This window comes from Melospiza georgiana, chromosome Z (assembly GCF_028018845.1).
Source record: "Melospiza georgiana isolate bMelGeo1 chromosome Z, bMelGeo1.pri, whole genome shotgun sequence".
NCBI lineage: Eukaryota > Metazoa > Chordata > Aves > Passeriformes > Passerellidae > Melospiza > Melospiza georgiana.
Genome location: NC_080465.1, coordinates 32,088,509 through 32,101,549, shown reverse-complemented (window position 1 = coordinate 32,101,549; position 13,041 = coordinate 32,088,509). Strand labels below are relative to the sequence as shown.

Sequence of the window (13,041 nt, the reverse complement as noted above, 5' to 3'; positions counted from 1 at the left end):
TGATGTAAGAAACAGTGTAGTAACAATTGCCAGGTTTCTTATCCTGCAATTCAACCACTAACAGCAAAATTTCAGGCCTGCTCTTGACCAAGATGTCCTCCCAAGATGAATATGCAGGAAGGCCTTATGAGAGGAAGACACTGCCAGCTAAGCAACAAATGGAAGGATACCAGTGTAAACAGTGATGAGAATTGTGCAAACTCCTCCAGCACCTCAAGTTTCTGCCTCCTGTGTTAGGAAAAGGGGCAACATGTTCTCAAAGCATTCAATTTACTTAACAGCTATTCCATGGTAGCACAGCATCCCCATTCTCTCTCTTCCCTTGTAAACCAAACCCCTCACCTGCAGCTCAAGCATATTGTTTACCATTAGTTTAACCTCTCCTGTCTCATCTTCTCTGAAACACCACAAAACTCCTCAGTGTGGATAAAGAATACCTATAAACTAGCCAAAACTCACTTGGGACAGCAACACAAGCAGAAGAGGGGCAGGACCCTCAGCCAAATGGTCTGATGTGCCTGTGCAGGTCCCAGAGCAGCCTCTGTGTTTGGAGGCATGACTGCATGCACATTTCAGTGACTGGTCTCCCTTTGAAATGGGAGGTGCAGGTCCAGTTCTAGTCAGTCCTGCAAGGGATACTGCATCATGAAGAGTAAAGGCTGGGTATCAGCACCATGTAAAAATTGTATGAACTAGGCTACTACACATTTGCAGCTCTGCTCCCTGCAGTACTTAGGACCAGCTTTTCCACATGTGCAATGACTCTACAAAACAGCATCATCTGCAGGGGATTTTATGGAATGTTATGTAGGTGTAAAGGAATTTTAAAATTAACTTCAATGGAAAGATTATTGGTATTAACTTTATGAAAAGCACGCAAATAACTTACAGGGAACACATTTCCCATTGAGATTTTCAGTTTAAGTAATCAAGGGAGACATTTTTGCCTACAATCAGATTGAATCTATGGTCTGTGTAGCACTAATTTAGAGAGATTACTTGCTGTAGCCTGAGTCATGCAAAACCTAGGACATATTCCATAAATTATCTAATGCTACTGTGAATGAAGCAGTTGTGCCACTTCCAGCATCCACAGAGAGAACACCCATTTAACACTACACTAGAGGATGCAAATTTAAAACAAGCAGCTGCTCTCACTGTTACTCCAGCCAACAGAGTAAGGCTATTCTGCAACTTGCCAGCAGCAAGCATGTTGTGATTCAGGTTCTCTCTGCCTCCTCTCTACCATCAAGCCTTTTAACATGTCCCTATGACAATAAATTATTTTTCTGTTTCTTCAAATGTTAAAGTTCAACACTTGGTAGTACTGCCAGACAGCATGCTGAAAAGGCAACCTCCTTTAAGAGCTGGGAACTGATTTCAGAAAGAGATACTGGGAATGTAGGCTGCTAGTCCAGTTTTGGAACTATCTGAAAAGAGATGCCAATTTTGCTCTTGTTTATAGGCAAGTGTTCATGATCTTGTCATGAGAGACACTGTATAAGTTTCTAAAAATACCACGTTGTCAAACAGCCTTTCCCCCTTCCCTTCCAGGCAATCTCTTTAGACTGCCATTTGTCATCAGCCTGCAAAATCACACAAATCAGCCAGCCCAGTCCTACTTAAATGATTCATAAATCCAATTACGTTTGCTTCTTTATATAGTAAGCTGGACACTAACAGATTCAACCTCCAGGATTAGAGGATGTGTAGGTAGCTGACCTCTGACTCTCAGGAACTGCCCAGGAGCTCCATACATATGGTTCAAACATGCAAACATGTTCAAACATGACAGCTCTGCACTGGGGTTGTCACATACCTGGCACAATAATCCTGTTCTCTCTCTTGGGGGGACTGGAGAAGAAACACCTTGCATACTATCTCAACACTTGCTACCACGTGTAGAAGTGAGTCCAAAGAAGGGTCAGCAAGATGGTGGGGGCTGAAGCACTGGCCCTGCAAGAGGAGGCTGTGGCAGCTGGGTCTGTTTGGCTTGGAGGAAGGATGGCTTCAGGACACTCAGCAGCAGCACACCGGTGCTGACAGAAAGAGATTGAAGAGATGAGGCCAGGTTCTTAGCAGTAGTGCAAGGTGGATAAGAGACAATGGGCCAAAGTTCAAACAAGACAGGTTCAGATGTACACAAAGGGAAACAATTTTCCCCATGAGGACAGACAGACCGTGGACCCACTGCAGACAAGTTTTACGGTCTCTGTCCTTGGAGGTTTTCAAACCCAACAGGGTAAAGCCCCAGGCAACTTGTTCTGATCTCACAGATGACCCTGTTTTGGGCACGAGGTTGCACAAGAAACCTCCTGAGGTCCCTCTCCACCTGAATTATCTTATCATTCTGGAATTACTGCATGATTCAAGTGCCAGCTTAAAGCAGAATGAGGCAATTATTGTCCTGCCCCTTGTCTCCACTTCCAAAGTACAGCTTGTGATTATGCAACATAAAGATTTTGGCATGCAGCTGCAGGGTCTGGTCTGTTGTCTGTCTCTGATGTACTGCAAGGATGAACAGCTATACACACTTTCCAAGTCTCAAAGCAGCAATACTAAGGCTGTTATTTTAGAAAGCATAGATGTCCCAGGAAGAAACATAGAGCCCAACATACACAGCATCCCACACTTTGTACATAATTTTTATGGGATAATCACAGTGTAAAATCCTTTCTCACTCAGAAGGCCACCTATTATGATGTTTTCAAGAGCAGAATATTTTAAATTTTTTCAACCTAGACACAGATTTACTGAGCCATCTCAAACTGTTAAAAAATTTAAAATGTAGATAATTATTTAGAGCAAGAGGCAGTACTGTTCTAATCTAATCATAAACTCAATTTCTAAGTTTACAAAAAAATTTGAAACACTGTTACATGCTGAACAACTAGGAACAGCATTGGACATTGACAATATGAAATACAGCTATATATATAATGTAATGTATATCTTTCTCACTGTTTTGGACAGTGATCAGTTCTAACAGATCTCACATATTACAAGTTTGGTCTGCTTTAAATCAGAAGACTGTTTGCTTTGTTTGTTGCTACTTTCTTTTTGCAAAGAATATGGCAATTAGAAAACAGAGATGTATAGCACATTCACAGGATAAATAAAACAGCATAAGAATATGCAGAGGTGCTTGGTAACAGTTAATAAAAATTATAGTTGTGAGAAAAAGAAATACAGTCTATTTGTTTTAACCACATTTTCATCTGAGCAATGTTTTAAATTACATTGCTGTTCCTTGAAAATTACACTAGTAAGGCAAGCAAAGAAAATAGTTTGACCTACTGCAAGAGAGCAAAACAGTGACTCTGCTTGAACACCCTCCCCCCCATCCCCTCCTCTACAAGCTGTGCAAATTGAAACAACTTTGCTTGGCATAAGCACTTCAACCTCTACTACTTTAAGAAGCTACAAAAACTAAACCCACTATTCTAAAGAAAGAAATAACAATGTAGTTTAAACAAATCTAAACCACACAAGTGTGTACTGTTTTTTTCCCCAGACACCATACAAAAGTGTGTATCAACATTTGAAAGGAAATATCTTCCCTAACTCAAATTTTTTCATTTTTAACTGCAGGCACATTCTGTTTGAACATTCATTTTGCTTACATCTCATTTCCTTCCTCTCTTCCCTATGTTTCTTGACTACTGGCAAGGATGTGAAACAATCCTCTGCTTTTAGCTATTTATCTGCCTTTCCCCACTAGAAGTCAAGCTCTACAACATCAAAGCTTTACCATACTAATCAACTGTTATGGCTCAAATTAATTAAGACAACACAATAAAGAAAACAAAAATCCCATTCTCATGGAGATCATTATGCTTATTAAAAACAAGCAAAAGAATATGCAGATTACACAAGATGTAACATACAGAAAGATGTGTTACTTTTTTCCCTGATATAGGGGTTAATTTAAAAAACAAAGCTCCAGACAGCAGTTCTTCAGCCAAGTTAGTTCCTTAGAGCACGAAAAGTATGCTTCAAAGCTCTGCCTCTCCCCATCCTATTTATACTGGCAAACCTCCTGCTGATGATTAAGAAACAAAGCAGTTCTGCAACCCTATTCAGAAACAGCAAGGTCCCAGCTAGGGTACTAATGCCCACTTTCGGGTGATGTTTTTCGCAAATGACTAAAGTGAGCTGTCAATTCGTCCAAAAGAGAACAGCAAGAACAATAAGAGAAAGCAGACGGACACAACCATCCAGTCATTCCCTTGCCAGTTCCACAACTCCTAGAAGCCCACAGACAAAGCAGCTGGATGCACCTTGTGAGCCATCTCGATCTTGCTGATAAATGGTTCTGGAGTTTCTTTTGCTAAGAGTTGAGCTCGCAACTATCCGCATTCCCTGGTGCAAATTTGGCATACCCTACCACTGAAGGTTTTTGTTCTGAGGAAAATGTCAGAGGCTGCTCAAGACTTCAGCTGAGACATTCTGCCTAATTACATTTCACTGATATTCTTATATCAATTTTTCCCTCACTCCCAGAAAATTAAAGAGCTTTGGTTAAATACGTCACAAATTAGAAAGTCAGGACAGCAGATATGCACATTCTAAAGTAAATTACTAAAGCAGCAATAGCTGCTTCATCTCAAAAATGGAAGTCAATTATAGTTTTGCAAAACATCAGCATAAAAACCTTTCCCTCTCCTAAAGTCATCATCTGTTAATCACTTACAAAAACAAGCCAAGCATGTTCGATTGACACATAAAACTAAGGATACATTTTATAGTCCTTCTGGAAGCACTTGAGAAAAGGTTTCAAAAGCAAGGTTAATATGCCAAAAGGATTATATTTACCTTAATGATGTACTGTAAGAAAATATGCAGCAAAACAACTCTCCCTGTGTGGCTATTCTGTTTCCTAGGACTGACTGAGTCACTAAGCAACTCCCATGAATATTACCCTTTGTGCTTAAAGTAATTTATTTATCCCCAAGTTCATGCTAAATATTTATATTTGCTGAAGACATCATCATAGATTACATCCATTCTTTACCAATGTTTAGCTAACAGATGAACTAGTACAGGCCTGTGCATTATTATTTGCATAACTTTAGCAGAATATTGACTTCATTGCAGAAACCTCTCCTCTTCTGGAGGCCTGTTGTACATCATCAAGTTCTCAGCAAATGTGCATGTAACCATTTAAAGTTTCTTTGATAATTCAGAAGAACTAGTTTTAATTTCATATTACTCTACTAAGTACAATTTATTGAAACCTTATAAAAACATAGTTAAGAAGAATATATACCTTAGCTAGCACATGACAAGAATACATAATTTTAAACTAATGGCTACCTGATGCAACTTGACTACAGAGTAGTACCTTGGGAGGAGTGATGATTTTTGAGTGCCGTTGTCTACCTGCTGTGCTGTGCTTTGATGTACAGCTGTGCTCCCAGTCCCACTCACAAGGAGATGGCAGTGCAGTAGTGTGCTCCCTGAAAAACAAAGTTTCATTTAAGTCACTTATAACCACAAAGGAGTGCTTGTGAAGCCTGGAACACTGAAGTCATAGAGATAAAGAGGATATAAAATATATTTTTCTGCTAAGTTTGACATGCTTTAGCTTCTGTGGAAATCATGTGGAAATAGTGCTTTAAAAAAAGGAGATACTCAGCAATATTTACACACAAGCCTGCACGTAAAGCAATCCATGCATTTTTGCCAATGGAATAGGGTGTTGACAGGAAGCATACTTATAGTTACTTTGTTGCACTGGTCCTCTGCACAAACCATCTAGCTTTTTGTTTCAATTTAGTTTTGGTCTGATTGTTTAGCTTGCACAAGACTGTATATAGGAAAGCTAGTAACAGCATTGTATCTTGAGAGAACAATCGGATACATGTGCTCCAACGACATCGAACGGTAACTTAAGAACTTCAGTTGCCAAATGATAGAAAGAAAACAATTTCCAGTGGAATCATCTACCCTCCTTCCCCTGCTCAACGTGCTACCCCTCTTGGGCACAAGTAGCATGTTAGCTTCCATTCAGCATCCCTGTCGTGGGACTCCCCCTCTCCCCGACCCCTTGTCAGGTCCTTGATTACCCTTGGTAGGAAAAGAAAATTAATAGCTTCACTAAGATAAAGAAGGGACTTTTGACAGAAATAGAAACACAAGCTAGTGGTTAGGGTTTGGTGTTGGCTTTTGTTTTGTTTTTAAAAGAAAACCAACATGCCACTCAGTAATTTAAATTCTTCTCTCAAAAACATTTTTCCAAAGTGTTCCATCTACATAGGATATAGCCAGACTTCCCTAGGAAAGTATATTAGCTATTCTTTCAGCAGGTTTGATATTGTTTGCCTGTTTCCGTGCCACTCCCCCCCGTCCCCTGCAATGTATAGATGTTCTTTCACTATGGTTAAGACTCCATTAGCCATTTCTAGATCGCTTGAGACACGTAAGAAAGAGACACTGAAAGAATTCTGTAAAACTTCCCCACCATCTAAAAGTCTGGTCCAAGTTTTGATGTGTCTTGTGTCTCACATTTTTGTGACCACAAATATAATAAGGTCACAGTTTTGAAAAAGCAAAATTAAATACCTAAAATTTTTTAAAAATATATTTTGTTTCAGATTAACTTTTTACTACATGCAACAATGCATGCACCTGCCAGACATCACACCTCAAAACTAGAAGGTTATTTTATCCTTTCTCCCCAAGGTCTTCCAGCATAAAAGCATTTTCTAAAAGTAAACTACAGTTTTAAATTAAGGCATGATTTCAAAGTTGCAGAAGAAAAAGATGCTTAATATGAGTTTATATGAACGACCACCAAAGATCAGCACAAGCTATACTGTGCATTCAAAACAAACTTCAGCCTTGTTGTTCTAGGCTATACACAAAATACTATTCTGGAGGCTGCAGAAAAGTCACACTAGCAAGTTAAACCTAACTGCCACTGCTGCCATAATTTTCCCTTTGATTTTTTGTGAGGTTTGACAATCTATCTGTCACAGAAATCATCACTATTCCAAGCAAAGATGGAAGCAGAAAAACTTAACTTTGCAATGTCTTTGATATGAAAATATCAATTAATACCTTAGCAAAATAATGTATCTGCCTTTTCTGCTTTCTTTTGCACAGTAGTCTGGGTTTTTAAGCAGAATTCTTACAACTTTCAAACAATGGCTCTAGCCATCACAGTCAAGATGACCTAGCATCACACTCAAGTGCTATTTTTTATCTTAAGAGATGTTTAAGAAAAATAAAGTGCTTAATTATGCATCTGAATTTGCGCAGTGAGAAGTTGACAAATAAGAACCTCTATACCCTTTATTCAGTATTAGGTTCTGGAAAGTGCCTCATTATGTTACAAATTTTTCCTATACACACACACTCACACTTCTATCACATTTTATTTTTACAAAGAATGTAACAAAGGACCTCTAGAAGTTGAGTGATAAACTGATTTTAGCAAAGTGCATTATTAATGTGTTTATTCCAGTCATATAGAATAAGCAGTATGCAGCTACAAAAAGAACAGTGCTTTTTTGTCAACTCAGTTTACTTTAACTCAATTGCTGGTTACCAACCTTTCATTCCCTGAAAGTTTTAATAAAAGCATAAAAGGGATCCCTATTACAGTCCAATGACAACAGCCTTTCTGCTTTTCTGAAACTGTTGGAATGGCAAATCCAAACATAATCCAGATACATCTTAACCAGCTTGAAATTCCAAGTGTGTACAACAATCACTTTAACTAAACCTCTCCCTGAAAGCATGGGGATATCCAAATAAGAATGCTGGAAATAAAAACAAATTTTAACAGTGTATTTTGTACTTAGATACTGACTAATGCTCAGTAATAGAGGAAAGACAAACAGTCAAAGTTACAAAAGAAATAGACATTACAGTTAGTAAGTTTCATTTTTAGAGGGCTTGATTCAAGCTGTGACTCTCGCCAGTCTTCTTGAAAACAAAGAAGAATTCTACAAGAATATATATACAAGAACTTTCCAACACAGCTTCTCAAAATAGCAGGAGAAATCACGTATTTTATCAACATATAAAAAGCAGCTGAAAAAATCAGAGATTTGCATGTACATAATTTATATGGTACAACCAAAGGAAGCACACGCTGCTGTCCTGAGTCCAAACAGACTGCACTGAGAATCCCTTTTAATGGGCAAGTTTTTAACAAAAAGCCCTACAAACACTCATTAACATGGCACTGGAAATTTGGAACCAATGTGAAGAACACTTGTGTTAATAAAAGGACACAAAACCATATCCATTAGTGTATTTTCTAGACTAGTTATTGTGGTTCTGGTGATAGATCTGGAAAAAAATCATATGGTACTTATGATTTATTTGCTTTTACTGCTGTTACCATCATTAAAGAAAACACATTTGTGGAAAAGTTACAGGATAAATCTGAATTCAGCTATAGTCAAACAGCCACAATTATAATCGAAGTTTTTCTTTGAAGCCTTGCTTACACAGAACTATTCCAAACGAATAGAAACATACTAATTGGTCTTGGACAAAAGCCTCTCATATTTTGCACTCCTGTGCAATGTCTGAAACAAGGTGACAATATTCTATTGTATCACAAAAATACAAGAGACCAGAAGGACCCTGAAGACACCCATCCATCCATGCTACTCATACAGAGGCAGATGGAAGAGAATGACAACTCTGTTCTCCATACAAGATACGCTTTTGGTGGAAAAAATTACTTACACGAGGATTTTTCTGACGCCTAATACTCAAGTTGTATGGTACAAGAAAGCACTCTGTATTGTTTTCAACAAAAATTAAAAAAAACCTTCTTGTAGGGAAACAGTATTCCTAAGTATGATGAACTCCTGCTTCTAAACGGAGAAGTAAAGTTGCCTGCACAGACAAAAGTGATTTTTCTTTTCTCATTTTAGGTACTGCTTCTCTGACAGATAAAAATTAAAATATGCATATTTTTAAATGAGGAGAGGGGAAACACAAATATACATCAAGTTAGTAGCAAGCAAAAAATACAAAGCAGCTATTTCATTTCTGTTTTGATGAATATACATGTGTTTATTCTTCCTGTTCTTCAGCAAACTCCTCATTTAGAAATAACACCTTCTCCTAGTTATCCTCTAGCCAAGGACAGGTAGGTAGTACACAGAAATATCTAATAAAACCACTAAGTTCAACCATAACTACTGAAGATACAGAGCTTGGAAGGTACAAAAAAAAGTTACCTGTTTTACTAATAACTCTCCTTTTTCTGATAACAAGTTTTAAAAATGCATGATTCAAGGTGAGCACAATTTTTCCCATCGTTACTCACTGATTGCTTTTTAACACTTACCCTGGATGTTGCCACAGATTTGCGTGTCTACCCTCAGGAAGCAGCTCCCTCTTGTTAAGGGGAGTAATACCTATTGCTGCTTCTAAAATAGTTATGTATTTCTTGTACCGCATCCTGCCTTTCTCAAGAGTTCCACCACGTTAAGTTATCATCCAAATGCAGATGCTGCAACTGAAGTCATGCCTCTTCACTGATTTGAAATGATGCTTTTTAAAACATGCTGCAAGTTTGAAGCATAAAAACAATGCTTTCTTCCCCTCTTCCAGACTAGGATAGTTAGTAGAAGAGAGAGAGAAACCGAAGAAAAACTCCTACCAGATTCCCCAGAAACGTCATTGTTACGTAATTCAATCTTTGAATAAGACACTAATGAAAATGATTGAAGAGACAATCACGGTTCTAAGCCTGGCCGGATAATGCACACTCTCCAATTGACTAATCCTTTGCTAAATCTCTGCTGTCTATAATCTTTCAACTGCTAATGGAGCACTAGGTAACTCCTCTGTCAAATCCATCCAGGGAATGAAAGAGATCTGCACAGAAAACTTGAGACCATTTTAGACAGTGACAGCCAAAAATAGCTTTTGCCCTAACTTTTCTCACCAGAAAGCACCAGAGCACCAGAAAGCTCTCTGTGTTAGAAGTGTCACGGAGGATTTAGCTGATCTCCTCAGAAAAGTCATGGAGAAATATTTCCTTACGTGGCTTGTACAGAATTAAGAAAGCTGGAGACTCCCATTATGATACCTACTAGCCATTCAAATGTGCCTCATGATGTCAGAAGCTACATCCCACATCAGAATTGCTCTAGCCATGAGGTAACTGTGCATGCAAAAGACCTCAGGTATGATCTACAAAGGTGGAGACAGATGCACATGCTGAAAGAACTAACAGTGACATTTAGGAAACACTGCAGTACTGTCAAATTGCAATATTCAAAGAGATGTACTTGATTGCAAAACTAATCAAGGAAATGTTGATGTAATGCTTCTTCTAGATAGTAAGAAATGAATGCTTACATATATATCTAGATACACATAGTTACACATATTATATAAATACTATGCACTTAGGCAGTAATAGAAATAAAAACATAGAGATGTGATAGGAAGACTGAAGCCTGGAACCATGACTCTCTCTGTAAACTGTGCATGTTACTTATTCCCGAGTATCATTAAGTATGTGTGTATTTCTTTTGGGGTGATATCATATTGCATGTTACTTATTTAGAAACCAAGATGATTTCTTGTACTGTAAAATGTTTAGCTCTTAACAACAAGATCTGTATAACTATTTCCAGATTCTTACAATCCTGCATTAGCCATATTTAGTGTTTAATATCCAATCACATTTGTAGGTTATGTTAGCACATGTATGCACTGAACTATCAAGTAATTACTAAACAGCAATCCATGTGACTGATCTTAGAAGAGCAAAGTAAAATCAAGCACCAGTTAACACTCAGTTAATCAACAAATGCTCAGTTTATCAATATGGCAGTTTTTAGATTCAGAGAACAGCACTAAAATTATCAGAGGAACATGATGATAAGGAGTATGTAGTCTGAAATGTAGTGATGTGTTTAAAAAATAATTAATATACTAAAACCACATGAATTAAATTTAGCAAAAAATTAATTTTCCATGTGCAAAAAAAAAAAAATCACTTAACTGCAACTTTAAACATCTGTATATAAAGCATTAAGAAGCTTAGGAAAGCAGAGTAGTACTAGGAGCCTGCAAGCACAGCTAACGTCATTAAGCCTGCATGCATCGTGACTTCTGGTAGCTTTGGTAGATGTATCGTAAAGGCTGTACTGAGAAAGAGAAGACAAGGCAAGAAGTGAGCAGTTTTTGACAATTCCAGTACGTAAGGATCTTTTGACTGTAGAAGTCCATGACAGTTCTATTTTACACAAAAGCAGAATTATTTTTATAAAATCCAGTCTTCCCTCATAGTTGGTTTTATTAACAACTTCAGCATTACCACACTTTCACCTATGATGTTTTGGTATTTCTTTCTGCACACCTTCTTCCTTAACACTTCTTTAACTCTAAACTTTCCCCTTATAGATCAAAGAAATAGCTCTTAAAAAAAACTCCCACAGCAGTTTTCAAAGCCAGTCCAAAGCGGAGTCTGAAAAGTATTAAGTGCAGCTCCAGTCCATCTTTTGTCCCTTTGAGCAAAGCATATTAATTCTGACCAGAAAAGGAGCCCCATGACTAGTGCTGCTCACAGGGAAGCCAAGCCCACACAATGAGCACAAGCTACTCCCAAGTACTGCTTTCGGTTAAATGGTGTGTGAAACCTCCAGGTACCGAGACAGAGAGAGACTGACTCACAGTTAATCAACTTCCTTCAACTTTATTCAGAAACAGAAATTCAAAGCTGCTAGTATGTGCACTGTTAGTGAAGAATGACTTCTGTAGAGCAAACAAAAAGCCTAAAAAAGACTGTCCTCCATTGTTTCCTGCTGGAGAATTATCATCCACTCCACTTTTTCTGTCTTTATAATTTTTCAGGAAGAAGAGAAACCAAAAGTTTTTTTGGAAAGAAACAGTGCAATTTTCCTAACAGAGCACACAAGTGATGCCTCAGAAAGTACAATGAATGCATTTCTAAAAAGGGGAAAGAATGACAGAGCTTTTTGTCCATTAAAGAAACATTTACAAGATCAAAGCCAAAGCTTTATTTTGCTTTAATCCTCAACAGATGAAAACAGTCATACACTCTTAATTAGATGTAGAGCATACTTCTTGTAAACTGATGGCAGAGGCAGGATCACATCCTCAGCCACTTCAGACCCAACTAAAAAAGAGACAGTCATTGCCTAATGCAGCCACAAATTACTTTCTATTTTGTGAAAAAAACAAAATACTGTTCTTTCTCATCTTTCAACAAAAGTCTGTGTAACAGCTACAGATCAAAGACTGCCCTTATTAAGAGAGCAAAGAAACAAGTATCTCTTCTTACATACTTTTGCTCAAGTGATAAGAACAACTGTGACAGTCGATTGTTAATTTCCAGAACACACAGGTGTTCTGTTTGCACCACAATCAGCACATATGTAAAGTTTGATCTGTTAGAAAAATCATAAGGTAGAGGAGCATCCAGGATCAGACTGGGAGCGTGGGAGGTGAGATTGAAAAGAGAGGAAGGGGACTGGAAACTTCTTTCTCACAGCTTCATGGACTGCAGTTGCTTTTGGCCCCTCCTTAGAAATCATTCCTTCCTTGAACAGTCCATATGTTCCTGGAGATTCTCAGAATCAGCTTATACGAAGTTGTGCTAAGGAGGGTAGAGATACCAGTAGTCAAATCTGCTGGCTATTAAGCAGAGCTAGATGATGAAGCAGATGTTGGAATAGAGAGTGCAAGCCGGACTACAGACAGCCTTGCTGCTGAGAGTGGCATGCAGGAGAGATTTATGGGTTTTCTCTAAAGCCTTAAAAACCCCAACCAAAAATTAATGAGGCAAGGCAAGTAACACACAGCTTGAACCAACACGTGAAATCTTAGTTATGATGAGGCAGCATTGTTAAGCTCACACTCAGTTCATCAATATGGCAGTTTATCAGCTGATGTCAAAAAATGAGTTTGGCACAATAGAGTTACAACAACACAATCCTTCAGGGAGAGGTATCATTGAGCGAGTCTTAGGAAAAAGTCACATGTCTAACTCAGTGAAAACATATGAAAATCTAAGGAAACATCCGTCACATGTAT

At 38.1% G+C, this 13,041-nt stretch overlaps 1 protein-coding gene across 3 annotated transcripts in view; it reads right to left on the bottom strand.

Annotated features, from left to right (window-relative positions):
* The window catches only part of TJP2 (tight junction protein 2), a 77,421-nt gene that overhangs the window by 45,050 nt on the left and 19,330 nt on the right, over positions 1-13,041 (bottom strand). For 2 of the 3 annotated variants that reach the window (XM_058043207.1, XM_058043208.1), the window contains exon 5: positions 5,345-5,459. In XM_058043207.1, coding sequence (XP_057899190.1) covers positions 5,345-5,459 — 115 coding nt within the window. The remainder of the gene's footprint in view (positions 1-5,344; positions 5,460-13,041) is intronic. The other variant, XM_058043216.1, reaches the window with a different exon arrangement.